We start from the raw sequence: 20860 nt of genomic DNA, 5'->3' as shown, positions 1-20860 counted from the left end.
CTTTGCTGTGTTGGAGCTCCCAGCTTGGCCAGGCTGGACCTCAGGGTGTTCAAAGTCAGCGTTGTCCTGTGGGTTTTGCCATGAGCAAAGCAACCCCTCTGTGTTCTGCTGTCACTGTTGGAAAGCTGCAGTTCCATCCATGGGAGCCTTTGCAGGCAAAGGGAGCAAACCCCACCCCAGTGGGAGAGAAGCTTTTCCTGGTCAGGCTGTTCAGGCAACAACTCCCCCTGATTCCTCATTTTGCAAGGAACAAAGCAAAAATTCTCTTTAATCCATGGTAAACTGTGAGTCCTTAGTTAGGGGTGATCTCTGCAGGTTGATCTGAGGCTTTCCTGGGGTGCCACAACCTCTGCTGTCCATGGCACAGGAGAACCCAGACTGTGAGCAGGGAAAAAAATTAACCCAGGTCCAGTGATGTGACCTGTGGGTGAGCCCTGAGCCCCATCCCAGGGCAGACCCAGCCCTGAGCCCCATCCCAGGGCAGACCCAGCCCTGAGCTCCATCCCAGGGCAGATCCAGCCCTGAGCTCCATCCCAGGGCAGATCCAGCCCTGAGCTCCATCCCAGGGCACATCCAGCCCTGAGCTCCATCCCAGGGCAGACCCAGCCTGGGGAGGTGCTGGGGATGAGGTGCCTGACTCAGAGCTCCTGCACTCAGCCCCATCCATCCCCTGTGTGCTGTTTCCCTCCCTCTCCCCGTGCTGTGCTGGGGTAATGCTGCTCTCCTGCCTCCCCCGGGGAGGCTCCAGGGGCGTGCTGATGGCTGTGAAGTTGTTGGAGCCTGGCATGGCAGGAGCCCTGGTGGCTGTCATTAGCGCTGGTGATGATGCTGCTAATTACCGAGTGCTGGGAAACTCCCCTTGGGAGGAGGCGGAGGGGAGGCAGGGAACGGGGCATGGAGAGGAGCCTGTCCCTCCTGGCAGCTCCATGGGGCCCTGAGAGGAGGGCTCAGCCCGCAGGAGAAGCCGTGGGGATGCTGGCATGGATGGGAGCAGCCATGGCCCAGCTGCTGAGGAAGGTAGGAGAGCGTGGCAGGGCCCCTGTGCCTCCCACCCGCCTGCCACCCTCTGCAGGAGCTGCTGCTGGATGTGGTGCCCATGCAGGAGGCTCCTGACCCTCCTTACCCTGCCCAGAGTGGGAGATTTCCCAGCCATGGCCGGTGGCACTTGCAGGAGAGGGAGCAGCCCTGCAGGGTGTGGGGATGAGCAAGGACAGGTCCTGTTCACCTGGAGCCCAGGTGTGCAGCTCCCCTGGGGATGCTCGGGGCTGTCAGTGCCCTGAGGAGGATTTGGGGTGGGAGAAGTGATGAGGGTGAGGTGCTTTTGGTCACATTTGTGCAGCAGAGCCCTGAGCAGGAGTGGCTGCATTAAAGCTCTGTCCCTGTGGCTGTGGGCAGCCAGATCCAAGTCCCTGCAAATCCCTCCCTGGGACTCGTGCAGTGCACACCTTTCTGAGTTCCCTCTCTTTTCAAAGGAACATCAAAGCAGGGGTTTTGTACTACATGAAACTTGCAGACATCAAAGGCTTGCTCATAAATTTAACCCCTCTTTCCACTGTGCTGAAGGTCAGAATGCTCCAGCTTGGGTTTGACTCGGTAGCAGATGTGTTTTAGGGGGTTATTAGAAGGTTACTGGAAGGATGGGATTTTTCTAACACTTCAGAAATCTCAGAGATTGTGTCCCTCACCCTCCTCTGTGCAGAATGGAGAGGGCCCATGGAGGAAAGGGGCTGTGTGTTCTGGAAAAGACTTCCAGGGGACCTGCCCCAGTTCTGGGCCTGTGTTTGAGGTCAGTGGCACTGAGCATCAGCCAGAGCTCAAGGGCCAAACCAATTTATTGTGTCAAGGTCCAGCAGCTGGAACTAAACCCATGGAGCAAGGTAAGGATCAAACCCACCCCTGTCTGGATCTGTGCTCTGGAAATTCCTGGTCCTCAGGACTCTCCCCTTCCAGGCAGTGACTCCTCACCCTCCAGAGCTGTCCCCCAGCCTGTCCTCAGCCAGGCCCATTTATAGGCAGGGGGAAGAGGAGCTGTGTGTGACTGCAGTGATGACTTGCAGGGATGGCTGCTGATGTATTTAGACACTGAACGATTTTCAAGCACTCTGCATCTCCAAACATTCCCTGGGACAAATGTTTTTATAAGGCCTTTTTTATGATGACAGTGAGAGGCAGCCATAAAAGAAAGGAATTTTTTTGTAGGTCATACATCCCCACCCCACAGGCAGGCTGCCAGAGCTGTTTTGGTGGCTTTCTGCCTCAGGATCTATTGGGGGATTGTTGGTTGCAGGATGCTCATGATTGACCCTCTGAGGGTCAGCCCTGGGGGTGCTGCAGGGGGAGCAGATCTGGAGGGTTCTGCCTGTCCCTGCTGAATCAGGGCTTGTCCAGGCAGCTCTTGGCTGTCAGGCGTCCCCATCCCTCCCCTGTGACTTCACTGGGAGCTGCAGAATGGGCTGGGTGGGTGCAGGGATGTGTCAGCCTTGGGGGCTGCTGGCCCCACTGCCTCCTTTCCCTGGCTGCCTTGTGCTGTTTGAGGGGAGATTGGCACTTCCCCAGTTCCCTCTGGAGCTGGGATGAGGGGTTTACAGCAGGCAGCCTTCACTGCATCCTCCCTGTTTGAGCATCAGCTTGGTCCCTGCTTCCTCTCCCTGTGTGAGAATGCCACAGCACAGGGGCAGAGCAGATCACACCCTCCCTCACCCCACAGCCTCCCTTTGCTCAGCTGCAGGGCTGTAATTATGCCATTAGTGCTGGTCAGACTTTCTGCTGTGAACGTGCTCTGAGAGGAAGGGAGAAGCCAGAGCCAGGCAGAGAGGAAAGGCAGCTGCTGCTAAATTTAAGACTGTTCCTATGACACCTGGAGGCTGCTGTGGTGGTGTCAGTCCTCTTGGAAGTGAGCAGGTAAACAGAGCCTTGTTCTCAGAGTGCTTTGTCTGCCTGTTCAGCTGCTGGGACCTTCCAAAGTGCTCGGGGCAGGGAGGCTGTGCTGGTTCCTGGATGTGCAGGAAAACCTGGAGAGCTCCAGCCTGACAGGTATGGGGAGGCTGTGCCAGGGATTTGGGCTCTTGGGAGAAGCAGTCAGGGGCGTCTCCCCAGAGTCATCTTGGATTGTCTGACCTGTCTTTCTCTCTGGTCTCTCTGTTGAGCTGTAGGGTTCTCTCATCTCCTGTTCTCTGGCTCAGGTGGGCTCCTTGCACAAGCCAGGAGAGGTGTAAGAACTGCTCCCCCAAATCTGGAGCTGCAACACAGCCAGAGCTCTCAGGAGTTCTGCAGAACCCTGACAGTCATTCTTCTGTGGGACTTTGGTCATGGGAGGCAGGGAAATAAACGTGGGGATGGAAAAGCTCTGCAAAAAGTGGCTGCAGGAGAAGGTGGGGGGAGGCAGCAGCGTTTTCTGGCTTCTGCTGCCTCTGCTGCATTCGTTGCCTCAGAGGCAAATTATCAGTTTCTTCCTTGAATATGAACAGCTGCCAGGTAATGAATTCCCCCTCTCTGTTTTATAATGGCATTAAAATTGGGATTTGCCTTAGTTTTCTCTGTAATTATCCAATGAGCCTGTGTGAGTGAGAGGGAGGCAGGGCAGAGCTGGCTCTGCTGCAGGCGAGTGTCGTGCCTGGGGGATGGAGCCTGGGAATGGCCCTTCCTGAGGGGCAGATCCAAGGGATTGAATTCCAGGGATTGAATTTGGGAATGGCCCTTCCTGAGGGGCAGATCCAAGGGATTGAATTCCAGGGATTGAATTTAGGAATGGCCCTTCCTGAGGGGCAGATCCAAGGGATTGAATTCCAGGGATTGAATTTAGGAATGGCCCTTCCTGAGGGGCAGATCCAGGATTTGAATTCCAGGGATTGAATTTAGGAATGGCCCTTCCTGAGGGGCAAATCCAAGGGATTGAATCTAGGATTGACCCTTCCTGAGAAGGCAGGAAGCTTCCACGTGCTCCCTGGGGCAGGGCTGGTGTTGGCAGTGTCTGTTTGGGCTGCAGGGATCAGTGTCCCTGCTCTCCCCTGTCTTTGGGATATTTCTGTTGCTTGCACTCCCTCTTTCTGTGTTTTCCCTCCTCCCAAGGCTGAGGTCAGGGAGGGAGATGGGAGACAGGATTTGCACAAGCCTGTGCCTGTGCCTCAGCCACATCAGGGCACAGAGCCAGGGCTGTGCCACCTGCAGGAGGGTGTCCAAGCCCTGGCGTCTGCAGGGGTGGCACCAAGGACACCCAGGGACTTTATATTCCATCCTAAACTGGCTCCATGTGGAGGCCAGCTCTGGGGCTGGAGAACTGTGAGGAAAAAGCCTCTTAGCAGAGGAATCTGCCCTGGGAGGGAGGTAAAAGCTGAGCTGGTTGTCCAAGGCCACCCAGCAGACTCGTGCTGGAGGTCTGAAGGTCGATGAGCCAGGCTGGGGGTGACAAACCAAGCTCCCCAAATCCATTCTTGACTCACTGTAACTGAGTTTGCAGTTATTGGCACTTTGAAACCCTAATTGAGGTCTGCTTTCCTCCTTGCACAACCTTTTCTCCCGGCAAACTGTCAGCCATCAAGTGGGATGAGACAGTAAAAGAGATGTTACACTCACCATTTCCTAGAAACTGTCACTTTAAAGGGAACAGCACAGGGAAAAAGGATGAATTGAAGCCAAACCCAGAGCGATAAGCCTCCAAATGTTTGATTTCCCTCAAAATCTGGAACCTTTCATTCCTTTCTTGGGTCTCTGCTGTGCCTGGGGCACCTTGTACCTTCACACTTCTGGCCTCTGGCATTTATTAAACTTCACATGGTGGAAGAGCTTAAAAAATATCATAGCCCAGGTTCTCTTTGGATGTAAATCGGCCTAGTTGGGCTTAAATCCCTGGAGCTGGGGTGACACCAGATGACGAGGGGGCCTCTGGTGACTCGGGGCTGTGTTTGATTTTCTTGCACAACCATCCCTGAGCTCCCAGCTGTGGCTGGGGGGTCTGGCATGGATGGATCCAGCAGGTCCCTGTGCTGCCAGGGCTCATGGTCTGGCTGTGCTTGCTGGGGCTACCTAAAGAATGCTTTCTGTACCAATAACTTGTGTTTCTCTTTCTGTGAATTCTATTGAAACCCAGGAAATGCTGCTGCTGTTGTTTCCTGGGTTTCACTGGAGGACAGGGCTGTACAACCAGACCAGCTCTGTCTGAGCCTTATCTTTGATTGTGGCTGTTTTCAGTTCTTGAGCAGTGGAGGCTCCCCCAGAGGACACAACCACAGCGCAGCCTTGGGGCAGGTTTGGGTTTTTTCTGTCATTGCTCAGTTTTGGGGAGGGCAGGTCAGCCCCAGAGAGCAGCCAGTGGGGCATCCTGCCCAGAGGCCACCCTGCTGCCTTCCCTGGCACCAGGCAGCTCCATCCCTGCAGTCTGTGGGCAGGAGGAGGGCTCAAGGAGGCAGTGACCTCCTCAGGGGACAGGTTATTCCTTAAGTCACTGCTTTAGGATAGACCCTGTCCCATCAATGCAATCCTCTCCTCTGGATTTAGGGTGAGCAGAGGCTTTGGGGTCTCTCTGAGCTGTCCTTGCATCTGTACTTGGACAGGGTGCAGGAAACTGAGGCTGCCTGGGAGCTGGCTCAGGGCCCTCCATGGCTGCAGGAGAAGGATGGGAATCCATGAATCACAGGAGGGTTTGGGGGCTGTTTCTTGGAGCTCTCCTGATAAAACCTGCAGTGACAGCAGAGAGGTTCCCTTGTCCCCAAGTGGGTGTGAAGGCAGCTGAGGGGGGCAGCAATTCCCAGCTGGACAGACGGTGTCCCTGGACAGCTGGACAGAAGGTGTCCCTGGACAGCTGGACAGAAGGTGTCCCTGCACAGCTGGACAGAAGGTGTCCCTGGTTTGGGCACAGCCCGTGTCAGGTTAACGTGGCCTCTGCTCACACCTCACCTTCAGCATCCACATGTTCCATTAGCTGTGCTATTTTTAAGCCTCCCTAGGCAGTTTACACCAATTAATCTAAAAAGCCCAAAGATTGGTTTTTCAGAGCCCCTGGCTCCTTCCCCTTCCCCGGGTGGCCCCTGAAGCCCTGGCAGAGCTGAGCCCAGTGAGGGCTCTGAGTGCAGGGGTGGCTGGAGAGGCTCCCCTTGGGAGATGTGTGATCTCAAACCATCCCATGGATCCCACTTTTCCAGCCTGGATCGTGCTGTTTGTGCCACAGGGGAAGTTCCAGCTCCCTGCAGTGCTCGTTGCAGGGCAGTCAATGCAGCCCTGTCTGGGAGCCAGCAGAGCCAGGCCCTGCCTGTGCCTGGGTGCAGGAGGTGCCACTCCCTGGGACCTGCAGGAAAGTCCCAGGAGGATTTTTTGCCTGTGTCTAAAGCCACTTGAATGCCAGTGTTCCCTGGAGCAAACCCCAAACAGGGTGTGGTTCCATCCTGCCCTTTGCAGCAGCAGGTACCAGAGCAGGAGATGCTTCTGCCTGATAGGAGAAGCTGCTCCTGCCTTTGCATGTGATTTTTGTCTTGCCTGTTTCAACTCTCCTGAGCAGGTCAGACAGACCGTGGCTGCAGTGGCAAACCCACAGGTAGCAGCCCCAGCAGGGCCAGGATTTCGTGTTTTGTCGGGTGCCTTGCACAACAAAGCCTTGATCTGGAACGCGGCCTTCAGGCGTTTCTGGGCTGGGAGTAAATAATAATTAACATCTGGGTGTGTGCTGAGCAGGGGTGTTTATGTGCAGGCTGGATGTGTTATGGGTGCTGATGTGGATGGGTGTGCACAGCTCCACTTCCCCATCCCCACCACCCCTGAGGAAGGTGCTGCATCTGCTCAGCTCCTTCTGAAAACCTCGCTGTGCTCAGAGCAAGTAGGTGTCTAAATAAAAGTCTGATTCAAGGAAGCAGCACAGTTTTGGCAATCCAGAGACGTGCACGCTTTCTTTGCAAAGCATTTTCAAAGCAAACTGTCAGGAGGTTCCAATGTGAGGGGCAGGGAGTGCAAGGGATGGGGAGAGCAGCTGGAGCATGGATTGTCTCCATCACTGAAGAGGAGCTCACCTGCCCTGCTCTGTGGGGCTTGGAGTGGGGAGGTGGATAGAGAAAGTGCTCTATATATTAACCTTGTGCTAATTAACCAGGAATATGGGTTATACCCTTTCAAGCAACGGAGTTATTTCAGTTTAGCAAATTAGTGCTGCTCAGCTGAGACTCCACGGCTGAGCATGGTCCTGGTTCCCCCCTCTCCAGGTGCAGGGTCAGTCACTGCAGTGAGTTGTAGCCAAAACCCTGTGTTTTACTGCTTTGGGTGTGTGCTGGTGTGCACAGCCAGGTACCACAGCCCTGGGTGAGAGCTACACTCCAAAAACTTTCTGCTTGTTGTCATCCACCTCCAGCCTGAGCTGTTCCAAGCAGTAGCTCAGGTTCACTCCCAGTTTTGGTGTTTAAGGTTCTTGATGGGCCATTCTGACCTCTCTGGCCACTCATCTTCTCCAGGGACTGACCTGGAGTGAGAATGCTCCTACCTTGTGTCCCTGGTTAGTAAAACAAGCTCCAGGTGCTAAATCCAGGCTGGTGTGTTTGTGTTAAATAGTGCCAGGGAAACCCAGCCTGGCGTGGTAAATGCTGTCAAAATCCACATGGAAAAGTTGCTACATTAACTGCAGAGGATTGTGTGAATACACAGAAGAGAAACCAGAAGTAATTCCCCCATGTCTCAGCAGTGAGGGCTGGACTGACCTGTGATCTCAGGACAGGTTGTTGTGCAGCTGAGGAAAAAGAGAAAATCCCATTTTTGTGTGGCTGTGGCACAAAGTGGCCCAATCTGGTCACGGTGGCAGTGGCTTCCAGACAGATCAGAGGTGTCAGTAACACCTGAGGCTGACACCCCCGGGGCTCCCTCCAAATGCAATCAGCAGTGATATTGTCACCTGCAGCGAGGCACAGCCCTGTGCTTGAGCCTGTGTGGCAGCAGGGCATGGTCCCAACAGGTCAGCACTGACTGCATTTCGGAAGGAGGCAGCGTGGGTGAGTTATTTTGATTTTGTTTGGAACAATAAAACCCGAGTTATTTGAAATCTTAACAACAGAACCAGCTTTTAGCACCGGCGTTTATAGGGATGAGTGGGCGAGTTGTTTAAAGGGAAAAAAATCTTTGAAAAGTGTCCAAGTGAGGGTGATAATTTCATGCTCCGAGGGAAGCGTGTGCACGTCCTGGGGCCGGGCAGGGTGTGGATGGGCTGTGCCAGGGGCTGGGCACAGTGCAGGGCACACGTGTGCCCGGGGCACGCTCAGCTCCTGAGCTCCAGCCTGACGTGGTAGGTGGTGTCTCTGCAGATCACAGATGTCTCGCTCGTTATTCTTTGCTGCATCCTAAACTCAGAGGGAAAATGTCATTTCCTCATGTTGTTCCAAGCACCTCTCCCCCTCTGTTATCCCCCTTTTCTGCCTTTCCCCCTGTTCCAGCTGCAGATTCCCTCTTTCAGAGCTCTCCAAAGGCGGCTCAGCTCTTCGGATCAGGGGCAGAGTCCCCACCTTGGTTCATTCCCCCGTTGCCCTCTCTGTCCATGGATCCCTGATCTCAGCCCCAGTGGGAACAGGGCTGCAGCACCAGCACTGAGCTCACAGGAGCTGTGGCTGTGCCCTGCCTTCCCTCACCTTTCTCTTCTTCTTCAGTCAGGGCCAGGTACCGAGCCAGGCATCCTGATCTCAGGTCCCAGACAGATTCCATCTTTCTCTGGAAAATACTGGATAGCTCCTGGAAATGAATTTACTGGTGTGGAACAGCATGGGCAGTTCCCCAAAGCTGTTCAGGTTAAAGTGATTTCCTACTTTTGCAGTGAAAAATGAGAATGAAGGACAAGTGTGGACAGAGAGCCAAGAGTGCCAGTGGGGCTCTGTCCCCATTTTGCCCCTTTGGAAAAGTGATTTTCCTCCCCGTGCCCCATTTCTCTGTCAGTAATTCCCATCTCACAAACGTGAGAGCAGCTCTTTGGCTGCTGTGTGGCATTTCCATCTTTCCCTGTTTAAAACCCTGTTGCAATTAGAAATTTCCCTCTGTCGAGCAGTGTTACATTTAAATCAAGAGATGCTTATGGCTGAGCAGCCTAGGCTCTTGCAGTAAGACAAAAAAACCACACATATCTAATAATATGAAGAGCAGGAGGACTATCAGGAGCTAAAAATGGTCCTTCAGTATTTTGGTGCTTTAAATCCAAGCGATCAGAGTGTGTCTGTGTGTGCACAGAGCGTGTGCTGCCTGTGCCCGCGGAGCCGAGCGTGTTTGCAGATGTAGTTTGGGAGAATCGATCCCGATCTATTTTTAAGGTGAAGTGAGTGTGGCGGGTGGGAGGTGAGGAGGTGGAAGGGAAGCTAAATATTCACGTAGCTGCACTGTGTGTTTAAGAGCATCATCTAATAACGGGAGGATCGTGGCAGCGAGGTGAGGGAGCCGGGAGCGATCTCTGGAGCCTCCCCATCGTGCCAGGGCTCCGGGGGGAGGTGGCAGCGGGGCTGTCGCTTTAAACCTCGGCTCGCACCCGACGGGTCCCTGCAGCCGGCGACGCTCTTCATTCACATCGCTGGGCACAGAAACCCCGCTCGGCACAAAAACCCTGCTCGGCACAAACCCCGCTGGGCACAGAAACCCCGCTGGGCACAAAAACCCCGCTCGGCACAAACCCGGCAGAGCCTCGGAGCATCCAGCGCTGCTGCCCGCGGACATGTGAGAGCCGGAGCCGCCTGCTGAGGTCAGTGAGGGAAACGGGGGTTTGTCTGTCCGTGTGTCCGTCTTCCTCTGCAATGAGAGCATCGCGAGGAGGAGGTGGGTGCGGAGACACGGAGGATTCGCTCGGGCCGGGATGTGCCGTGTGTGCGCTCGGGGGGTTGAAGTTTTCAGGTAGCTCCGGTGTGAACTTTTTATTGTTAATATTGCCGGTGGGGCTCAGGCTGCTCGGTGGGCTGTGTGTCACGGCACAGGGAAGGTCCCTGAGCCCGGCCGTGCTCGGGGGGACACACGGGGAGTCTGTCTGTCTGTCCGTCTGTCACCCGCGGGGGATTGGCTCGGAAAAGGAAGCGCTGTCCTGAGCAAAGACCGGGCAGTTTTGCAGCTCTGCTGCCTGTCCTGAGCAGACTGGGAGCATTTTACAGCTCTGCTGCCTGTCCTGAGCAGACCGGGAGCATTTTACAGCTCTGCTGCCTCTGGAGCTGAGAGGAGTGGGGACTCCAGCCCCGGAGCTGGTGCCTGGGGACAGGGACAGCCCCGCTCGGGAGCACAGGGACGCTTCTCCAGGCATTTCAGCTCCTGCTTTTTAAAACAGGCTGTGGATTCCAGCCAGGGATTTCCTTCCACTCCTCTCCTCCAGCCCCCGCTTGCCTCTCTGCAAACCTCCCCCTCAGAGCCTTTCTCCAGGTGAGGCTGGGAAGTTCAGTGCCTGATGGTTTTGGGGTTTGAGGCTGTGGCTGTGCCAGAGGTGCAGCCCCCACGGTGAGTTCTGTGGATTGAGGTGTGGGGTGGTGCAGGATAAAGAAAAGCTGGGGAGTGCAGGGGACTGCCAGACTGCCAGACAGCCCTGGATGAGGTGCTCCTGGCACTGGTGGTCACCAGCAGCACCAGCCCTGCTCCTGCCTGGAGATTTTGAGGTCGGCTGCCCTGAAAAGAGCAGAGGTAAGGAGTGGTGACATGTGTGGCTCACAGGGGAGAGGCAGATAGGGCAGGGCATGTGGGCACAGAGGTGTGGGAATGGAGAGCTGCCAGGGCAGGTAAGCGCCTGCTTGGGCAAGGGCACGGATCTCCAAGGACTGTCCACAGGGGAGAACTTGGTCCAGGGGGCAGCTTGCTGGCTCTGTTACTGTGGGACTTGGTCAGGTCACTTCATCTCCAGGCTGTGTCCTCCTGAGATAAGGTGGAATTGTGGTGGCCACGTTTGAATGCTGAGGCAGCGCGCTCCGAGGGGTGACAGTGACAAATGCTGAACCCTCCTCGCTCGTCCCTGACCTGGGCACTCACCAGGCACCTTCAGGCGGCAGCTCCTGAGCTGGATCTGCTGTACCAGACCCACCAGGGTCCATCCACCTCTGGGATCTGCAAATCCCAACCAGCTGTCCCTGGGAGGGCTGGACAAAGCCGGAGTGAGCAGCCCTCGAACCTGACGGCTCCATCCTGCACTGGGTCAGGGCTGCGAGAGCTGAGCCTGGAGGAGAGGAGGGGAACCAAAGGCAGGTCAGTGCCCTGGGGACACCAGCTGTGAGAGAAGCTGGTCTGACAGAGGGACAAGGTTTGGCCCTTTGGGTGGCTCTTGGGTGTCTGTGGTTTGGTTTGGTGGGCGAAGCTCCCTTCGAAGGGAATGTCCCACCATGTTTGGGTGACCATGGAGTCGCTGAGGGATGTGCCATGACCTGACCAGCACAGAAATACTTTTGTGGTCCTTGGGGACCTCTGGGACGCTGTCCCAGAGCAGATCTGACAGGCTTTGGTGGGGCTGAGCGGCGCTGTGGGCAGAGCTGCATCCCGAGCTGCTGTGGGGGCAGCAGGAAGCTGTGGGAGAAGCCACCACCAGTGTTGGGTTGAGGGATCTCTGGCAGCAGATGTTGGTGTGGTGGGGGCACAGCTGGGCTGGCTGGGGGTCTGCGTGGCTCAGAGAGATTGGGACAGGTGCTGATCCCAGCATTGGCAGTGGGAACGTGGGGAACGTGTTCTCTGCAGGGTCACGGGTGGGCAGCGGGTCCAAGGTGAGAGCCCTGCAGGGCATTTTTGGGCTGTGCCTTCAGGTGTTGGGAGCTGGAGGTGGTTTAGTTCTTGCAGAGAGCCTTTCTGCCTTTGTTGAATGGCTTTCCTGAATCCCAGTGAAAATGGCCAAGGGGGGTGAGGCTCAGGAGTCAGTTCTGACTTTGTTTTGCCTCGCCTGGGATCGCTCCAGCCTTGGCTTCACCTGCACATCTGGAGTGCTCAGACTGAGGGATTTCCACAGGAGATGCTGCTCCATGTCCTGCACCTCTGGGGCAGAGCTGGGCAGCCCAGGATTCTCTCATCCCAAAACTGTGACAGGTGTTAATGTGGTGTGAGAATTTATCAGAAAGGAAAATGGGTGGATTTGTGCTTCTCCACGGGGTGTGATGACCTTGGCTTGGGGCTCCTGAGGGAGCTGGTGGTCCCAGCCTGCAGGGAGAGGGGACAGAGGCAGAGCAGGCTCCTGTCACACTCTGCAGCTGCTTTTTGCTGCCTTTCCAACACCTCGGCTGTGGTTTTACACATCCTGAATCCACCCAGGCAGGTTCAACAGCCTGTTCCTGCAGCAAGGGAATGTGTGCAAAAGCCTGGATGCTTTCCAGTGACCTGTGTGAGGAGAGGGAGTCCTGCTCCCTGCTACTCTCAGAAAATGTGAACAAAGCTCTGACCCCCATGAGTGGGACCCCAACCTGCCTGGGATGGTGCCATCCCTGTCCTGCCCGAGGTCAGGGAGCAGGAGCAGAGGCTCTACACGTGTCCTTGTCCCTGTGTGGGCAGAGGTGGGAGTGTCTCTGTGCCCGTGCCAAGGACAAGTGTGTTTGCAGCCAGATCTGCCCTGGGGTGATCTCTGCAGTGCCAGCAGCCCCCGGGTCCCTCTGCACCGTTGGTTTTACTCCTTGTGACAGTCTGGCTGCCACAGGAAGGTGACAGTTGGCAGAATTTGGGCAGTTGCAGCGCTGGAGGCAGAGGATGGGGGATGAGGCCAGACAGGGACACCGGCCACGAGGTGAGAAGTGGTTTGAGGGCTGGACCCTGAGGCTGGTGCCCAGGAGCATTTGGGGATGTGGCTGTGTGTCTGTGCTGTGGCAGGGCATTGCTCAGCCCCACGAGGGATGCCCTGGCTCTCAGGAAGCCTCCTGACCCTGGCTGTGCCAAGCCCTGGGTGAGCACAGCTCGGAGCAGATGGAGAGCCCCAGGGTGGGATCACAGCTCCATCTGCCCTCCCAGCTCCTGCCTCGGGGCTGGGAGCAGCCTGGCAGGGAAGGAGCTCAGAGCTCCCTGCCTTGTCACATTTGGGCATTTTAATTAGAGAGGTTCAGGCCTGGGGCAGGGTTTGGCTGGAGGGAGCCTGGTGCCCTGGGGCTGGCACAGCCCTGACAGCACTAACATGGCTCGGGTGCCACTGGAGGTACCAGGCACACAGTCAGCCCTGCCCCACACCTCCATGCTCTGGCTGCCCTTCCTACTCATTCAGAGCATCCTTTGCTCTGCCAGGTGCATTGGGAGCAGGATCCCCAACCTGCAGGGTCTGCAGGATGTGCTGTGGGGGGATCTGTGGAGGGGAGCTCTGAGCTAGGGGCTCTGCCATGCAGTGCCAGGCTGCTCCTGCAAGCTGGAGCTTCCCCCTGGAGCAGGACTGCTCTGCTTTACTCCATGCAGTCGTGGAACAGCAGGAGGGAGGCTCGGTGTGAATGAACCGGTTTCCTCCTCTACCCTGAAATTTGGGTCACACAACCCAGCACAGCAGAGCTGTGAGAGATGAAGTTCACCCTCAGTTCAAGCCCAAGCCAGCTTTGATTTCTGAGGTGCAACTGTTGGTGGTTCAGAGGGTCCACTGGGGCTGTGGCTCCATTAGATCAGCACGTGGCAGGCAGGAGGTGAGAGGGGTTTTTCCCCTCCCTGATCAGCTCCCACATTGCCAATGTTCCTCTCTGGCCTGCTGCTAATTTTGACGCTGCCCTAAATAGAAGCTGAGTGCATCTCATCTGCTTCGCTTAGCATACAGGAAAATTGTTTTCCTTCATCTACCCAATCCAACTTGTGGCTTTAACCCTGTCAGCACAAGTCTCTCCCCACTGCAGAGCTCCCCTGAAGGGCTTTGCCTGCCCCTGCCATGGGGAAGAGCTCTGCTGGGAGCAGCATTGTTTGTGGTGGGATTGGGAGGGCTCCCAGGCTGCCCAGAGTGGCCACCAGCAGAGCTGGGAGAGGGACTTTGCTTCACCAGCAGCCCAGGGAATCCCTTGCTCTGCTGTAAAGTCTGGCTGTGCCCTCTCCATCTTGCTGGTGGAATGTGCAGCCCCTCAGGAAGGGCCCAGTGCCTCTGATTGACCTCTGGTAGAAAAAAGCTCAGACCCAGTTCTAAGAGGTCTTGGTTGCTTTCTGTTGTGGCTTTTTTTCCAGCAACTGGTGGGACCAGCTCAGTGTGTAGGGAATATCCCCAAGCCTGGCAGATCAGATCAAGCCCCTCTAATCACTGGCTAATTTTATTTCCTATTCCAAGTGACTCCTTGGAAGGATCTGTGGTTCCTGCTGCTCTGTCTGCTCCAGATCAGGACACACAGCCCCTCTCCCTGCTGGCAGTGGCTTGGAGAGGCTGCCTCCAACGCCAGCCTCCTGCAGCACAACTTAAAAATATATCCCTGTCTAGTGCAAGGTGCTCATTTGGGGCTCTTGTGCAAGGGCTGTTGTCCTGAAAATCTGTAATTTTGTGGCATTTTCAGCTGGGTGACGGCTACAAGTGCTGTGCTGAGGAAACAGGCACCGAGGGAAGTGTTGGGGTGTGAGGGGCAGTGGCCTGGAAAGGTTGGATTTAGCTGGTGGAAAAAGCAATCCCTGAGCTTGGGCTGAGCCCTGGGCACGGGGCAGCATTTCAGCCAGGGTGGCTGCACGGCTCCCCTTGTCCTGCTCTGACCCAGCCCTGTCCAGCCCAGGAGCTCCCCTTGGAGCAGTGCCAGGGTAAATTCTGTCTCCTTTTCCCTCTTTCCCATTCAGCCTCCAGGTTCCTCTGGCTGCTCTGCAGTGACAGCAGCTGCACGAGGCTCATCCATGCACGGATTTGGGCTGTGGCAGTGCCTGGAGCCTCTGGGATCAGAGGAGCAGAGACCCCAGCAGGCTCCAGCCTGTGGGGCTTGGCACGCCCGGGGCACAGCCAGGAGCCAGCCCTGCACACAAGACTCGCGGATTTGTTCAGGATGCTCTGACTCTGACTCTCCTCTCTCTTCCCAGAAAATCAACCGGACCCCTTCGGACGAGGAATGCTTCTTTGACCTGTTGAGCAAGTTCCAGAGCAACCGGATGGATGATCAGCGCTGCCCGCTGGAGGAGTGCCCCGCCGAGGCTGCGGAGGGAGCGGCCACGCGGGTCCCTGCCCTGGGAGAGCGGCTGTGTGAGCACCCGAGCGTTCCCAAATCCCCGTTCCTGCTCCTGTGGGAGTGACGCTGCTCCCGCGGCGTGCCCAGCTGTTGTGGTTTGCCGTGCATCCCGTGATGTTTTCATTCAGCTCTCTGAACTTTAGCAGTTCCTTGGCAATCTCCGTCATTATTTAAGGAAGGAAAAAACATTCTTATGTAAATGGTTGCCGAGGGAAAGGCTGGAGAATGTGAGCTAAGGTTTAGGGAGTAAATTAGCGACAGAAATGCAGAATACACTTGGATTTTTTTCAGTGTGGGTCTTTAGGTCTTGGATTCTGAACAAGGAGGTTGGCACAGGACTTGTGCCACTTCCAGTACCTCCGGGGGGAAGATGATGATGGTCATTGCTGAAGGAGCTTTGTGAGAACCTGGGGTCTGGGACGTGCAGGGGCCGGGTCAGGCTTTCTCAGGCAAGTTAAAATATTGCCAGTTTCTGTAATAGCGTTGCCATGGAGGAAAAACTTCTGGATTTTGTACAGTTCTTGGATACGGCGGTGATAGGTGCTGTGTGAGGACAGAGGAGCCAGGAGGATGGATAAACAGTGGGAACTGCTCAGGCAAACAGCTCAGCCCTAGGAAGGACAGGGATAAATTGAGGAAGGCGCCTGACAAATAGGGCAGGAAAGGCAGGGCTGTGTTTGCACTTGGGTTTCGTGGCTTTTTCAGTGTTCAGGGCCTTTGTTTAACCCAAGCTGGGGAGAAGCTCTAAAATGCACGATCACCCTCACATGCTTAATCACCAGCACAGAGGGCTCAAACCAGTTATTTAACCTGATGGATTTGTTCATCATCAGTTTCCAAATGAATATGAAGTGCAAACAGCAGAGGGGCCCCCTGACGCTGCTCCCAGAGCCGCAGCACATGGAGCACGTGCCAGGGCAGGGGCTGAAGCAGAGGTCAGGCTGTGGTAGGAAGGCAGGTTGGCTCTGAGGTGAGAGGGTATTTATTGTCTAAAAATAAGGTGGAAATGAGCATTGTTTTGTCAAGAGATGCATTTCTGACACACTAAGTGCATTTGGCTGTAACAGCTGTGTAATTTAGGAGATGGGGTTGAAAATGTGGAGCTTTATAAAGAATGCACGAGTGGCCCCACGTTCTGTTCGGCTCTTTTGGGCTCTGAGCCTTTTGGACGTGTTATTTTTGAGGATTCTTTGTGAGCTGAAGGGGAGGAAACTCATCCCTGCGTCAGCACTGAGATTTTCTTGTGTTTCTGCAGCTCCATGAGCTGGGGCTCTAAGGACTTGGGTCGGGAGGCTCAGAGCTCTGCTCCAATGCTTTGTGCTCAGGGAAAGTAACCCCACTTGGGCTGGATTTCTGAGTTTTTTCTGAGTTTTCCCTTGCTGATCTGTTGTTTGGGAGCCTCTCCCTACCCAGCAGCTGCAGGAGCCAACAGGCTCTTTCCAGGGAGCACAGCCCAGAGGTGTTTCCAAAGGTCAGTGGTGGATAGATGAATGTACTGGTTGTGGACTGGGACCCCCAGCACCAGCACAGCCCAGGCTCTGCTCTGTGGGATGACAAGCAGCAGAGCCCAGGAGTGTTTTAGTGTTTTGCTCATGCTGACCAGGTCCTGCAGCCCATGACAGCCAGACTCACCTCAGCAGTGCCTCTCCTTGGGCAAACAGCCTGGATTTCTGGGGGCTCTGGGAAGGTGCTGCCAGGTGAGAGGCTCAGCCAGGCCTGGGCTTTGCTGATGGCCTGTCTGCAATTATTCCCAGCTGTTGGGACTGTGTGGTGCCTGTTTCAGCCACAGGGGCCACCAGGAACTCTGTGCTCGCCTGCCATTGCCAGCTCTGCCTGTGCCTCTTGGTCCAGGTGGAAGGCAGAGTGGAAGTGGCAGTGCAGGGATCACATGCAGGCTGTGGTTCAGCCCGGGGGCACTGGATCTCCTGGGCTGAGGTGGCACTTTGGTGGCCTCCAGGAGGCCAAGCACAGGCAGGGAGCCCTGCAGGGGACCCAGCCGTGCAAGGTGGGTGTGTGAGGTTCTGCTTTATCAAGGCACCCGATTTCCCCAGTGCTGCCTGCTGGGTTTGTGTGGGTTGGAGAGGAGTTTGGGGAGGGGGTTTGGGCTCTGCAGCTCAGGCAGGGCAGGCAGAGCGGTGACCCTGCCCTGTGCTCCTCTCCCCCAGCACAGTCCACCCTGATGGCATCTCCACAGACAGAGGAGTTCTTCGACCTCATTGCCAGCTCGCAGAGCCGGCGCCTGGATGACCAACGAGCCAACGTGGGCAACCTGCCCGGCCTGCGGATAACCCACAACAACCTGGGCCACCTGCGCGTGGAGGGGGACGCCCAGGAGCCCGGGGACGAGTTCTTCAACATGCTCATGAAGTGTCAGGTACGGGCACAGGGCTGGGGAGCTCTGGCACCTCTGCTCCAGCCCCTTCCTCCCCGCCCTGTGCTAATGCTGAGCCCCTGTGTCCCCTGCAGTCCTCCAGGATCGATGACCAGCGCTGTGCCCCCCCAGACTCCATCCCCCGTGGCCCCACCATGCCTGATGAAGACTTTTTCAGCCTCATCCAGCGTGTCCAGGCCAAACGCATGGACGAGCAGCGTGTGGATTTGGCCTCAGCCCAGGAGGAGGCCGAGGAGGAGCAGCAGAGGCCTGGTTCCAGCTAAGAACTGGGCTTTGGTCTGGGGGGGTTGTTTCAGCTTTATTTTGGTTTTTTAAAAAGGAAGAACAGAGTAGGTGGTTTCAAGCCCGAGTGCTCCCGTGCTCCCAGTCTTGCACCTCCATCGTGTTCCTATGGGAGAGCCCAATGGATGGGGGACAGTTTTTAAATAAGGGAGTTTTTTTAGGACACTCGGCCACTGTAACTCTGGGCACAGCACCTGGAAGACTTTAGCAGCCCCTTGCTGATCACCTAAAACCCCAGGAACTTGGAGGAGCCCACAGAGGGTAGCTAACTCCATCCTTGATTTCTTTTATTTCCACAACACTTTTATTTAAACAGGGAAAGGGAAGAACACCTTTTCCATTTTGAAGTCCTCCTGTCTTCCCTGACACAAATGGCTCTGGATCCTTCTCTGGAACATCTTGTTCAGCTTTGTTCCTTCTACAGGAGAAAAAGAGCCTGAATCCTTTAAACCTTTTCCACCCCAACTGCTTCGTGGTCCCACACACCTGAGTGTATTTTAGGTTTGCTGAGGACTCTCTGGAGAGCCCTGGACATTCTCTGCTTCCAGCTGCAACCCTGCAGGACCTCCTGAGCAGGGGAAAAGCCTCTCTGACCCTAAGCTTTAGTGGGATTTGTTACCTCTGCAGCCCCATGGCAAGGGCTGTTCCTGGGCAGAGGGGAGGAGGAAAGAGGTCTCTGCCCAAGTGTTCAGCCCACAGCAATCAGGGACAGCTCCTGGTGCCACTGAGCCAATGTGAAGGTGTCCAAGACAGAACCTGTGTGTGCCAGGGCCCTGCTTCAACAGCCAGCAAAGCTTTCTGCCCATGGCTCATCCTTCCTTTTTTCTGTGTCCAACAGCAGCTCGGGCCAGTGGCCCTTCCCTCCTCTTGTTTCTCCCCAAACCAGCACTGAGGTGCTCCCAGTGAGACTCTCTGGTTCTGTCCACCTGTCTCCAGCCCCTGGAGCCTCAGGAGAGCCCCAGCCTGGGGGGGCTGGCTGGGAACTCACATTTACTGACATTCCTTCCCCTTTTGGACCAGCTGGAGGAGGGCAGCAGGGCCCTGACTTGAGGAGGTGCAGTATTTTTCCTGTGCTTGACCAGAGACTGTGCTGGACTTCAGCAGCTCCAGCGTTGTGCCGAAGCAGCGCCGCTCCTGCAGAGACTAAATCAGCACTTTGGACTGGAAATGCATTTGATGGAAACATTCCCAGCCAGCAGGGAGGTGTTTTTAGACCAGTGATGCTGCTCATGGGGCATTTCCCCTGCCTGCACTGACCATGTGGAGTGGTAGCTGCAGTTTACCTGGCAGCTACCTGGGAGCACTCACCTGCTGCTTGGCCAAGGCTGGGCCTCCTTCCTGGGGCTGGGCAGAGCTCTGGAGAGGGGAGAGGAGGAGCTGCCCATCCCTACCTACCTGCCAGGCTGGCATTTGTAAAAGAGAAAAACATTGAGGATGATGACCTGACCAGCTGCAGGCTCAGGCCTGTGCAGCTCTCAGCCAGGTGGTGAACTGGAACCTGACCATTAAGCTTTCAGAGGTATTATTGAGGTATTATTTGCCATATACTTGAATGTATGAGCTTATTTATTTTTTACATGTGCATTTGCTAATGTCATTTTAATGGGGAATTTCCAACCCACAGGTACTTGTTTTTTTTTCTAAAAAATAATCTGCCAAATGGATTAATATATTAGAAATGAATACAGCTCAAGGGGAAGGGGTGGGGGGAATTGTGCTTAATAAATATTTGTGTCTAAGCTTCAGTGCAAATACTCATTTCCATTATTTCCTGGCTCACAGCAGAGCTAATCCTGGCCCTTTGGAATAAGGATGGGGGTGAATGGAGGGAGGGGGGGGTCTCTGGTAACAGACACCAGCACATGTGCTAAGGAAAGTGTTGTGCACCCACCTCCACATCACTTTACTCTGTGAGCACGTGGGGCTCATGGCAGCCACCACCATCCCAGCTCTGCCAGTCTGCCAGCATGGAGTGGCTGTGGAGGCACAAAGCCCTGAGAATTCCCTGCCCAGAAGTTTCCAGGACGACAGGGCAGACAGAGCAGCCCTGCATGGCTGAGAAAAGGGCACTGGAAAAGGCTGAGGAGAGGCTGAGCTGTTCCTTTCAGGCCCTGCCTGGTCTCGGTGCCGCCCCGGCGCCTGGCCCAAAGCTGGGTTGTTCCCCAGAGCCAGGGGACAAGGGAAGGGAGTGCTGGCCACAGCCCTGGAGTAGACACAAAGCAGCAGCACCAGCTCATTCCAGCACAGCAGGCATGAGCAGGCTGTTGGACTGGGCTGGAAGGCAGCCTGGGAACAGCAGTTTGGATCCTGAGCCCTCTGAGGATAAAGCCAAGTCACAGCTGGGCTTCCCGTGCCTGGCTCATTTGTGCTGGCCACTGCCAGCCCTGATCAAAGATAATTAAACAGCCACCAGCTTGTTCCCATCAGGTGTTCTCACGCCTCAGGGTGCCTGGGCACAGCAGCTCTGAGTGTGACCTGGGGCCAGAACTGTGCCCTCAGGTGTGCAGAGGCTCAGATTCCCCAGGAGCAGGTGATCCCTGGGACAGAGTGATGGTGTCTCACCTCCTGTCTGTCCATCCTGAGCAGCACAGGCTCCTTCTGAGCTCCTGCTGTGTGAATCCTCCTCTCTCCCACGCTGCCAGGCTCGTTCCCACGTCGGGAAGAGCTCTCTGATGCTGACATCCGCTGGAGAGGCGCGGGACTGCCAGCCCTGAGTGCTGCTGCTGCTGCAGCTGTGCAGTGTGAGCTGCTGGAGCAGGGCTGTCCCCCGTGCAGGGCACGTCCTCTTCACAAAGAACCCTAAAAATCCAGCAGGAACACGAGATCCTGCCCTCTCCTACCCAGCTGTACACAAGCACCAGAGGGACTCGCAGGACAGGGCTGATGGAGGAGAAAAGCTCAGGAGAAAAAGCTGCTTCTCCTCCCTCCCTGCCTTTGGCTACAGCAAACCCGTGTGCTGACCTGTGTCCCCTTTCCAGAGCAAACCCAACTGCCCTATGACACAACATTCTGCAGAAAAAACAGCTTCAAAAGGGAGGGGAAAAAATCGGGGTTTTAGCTGCAATCTCTTAGCAGCAAATCTTTTTGTATTATGTGTAAATTCCCTCCCCTTATGTTAACCTGAATGTTCAGAGCAGCAGCAAGAACTGCCACC

At 55.7% G+C, this 20860-nt stretch overlaps 1 protein-coding gene across 7 annotated transcripts in view; it reads left to right on the top strand.

Moving 5' to 3' along the window:
- GPSM1 (G protein signaling modulator 1) overlaps positions 1 to 19451 on the top strand; it is a 66065-nt gene extending 46614 nt beyond the window's left edge. For 4 of the 7 annotated variants that reach the window (XM_071453947.1, XM_071453946.1, XM_071453948.1 and 1 more), the window contains exons 12-14: positions 14887 to 15046; positions 17198 to 17406; positions 17499 to 19451. In XM_071453947.1, the coding sequence (XP_071310048.1) occupies positions 14887 to 15046; positions 17198 to 17406; positions 17499 to 17687 (558 nt within the window). In that variant the 3' untranslated portion in view covers positions 17688 to 19451. Of the gene's footprint in view, positions 1 to 906; positions 1018 to 9330; positions 9683 to 9891; positions 10600 to 14886; positions 15047 to 17197; positions 17407 to 17498 lie in introns of those variants that run through there. The other 3 variants (XM_071453950.1, XM_071453952.1, XM_071453953.1) reach the window with 3 other exon arrangements.
- The last annotated feature ends 1409 nt before the right edge of the window (positions 19452 to 20860 follow it).

The sequence above is a fragment of the Agelaius tricolor genome, unplaced genomic scaffold (genome assembly GCF_023055355.1).
Source record: "Agelaius tricolor isolate 1412-34295 unplaced genomic scaffold, bAgeTri1.0.p SCAF_38, whole genome shotgun sequence".
In the NCBI taxonomy this organism is placed as follows: Eukaryota; Metazoa; Chordata; class Aves; order Passeriformes; family Icteridae; genus Agelaius; species Agelaius tricolor.
This window is presented reverse-complemented; position numbering and strand designations above follow the sequence as displayed.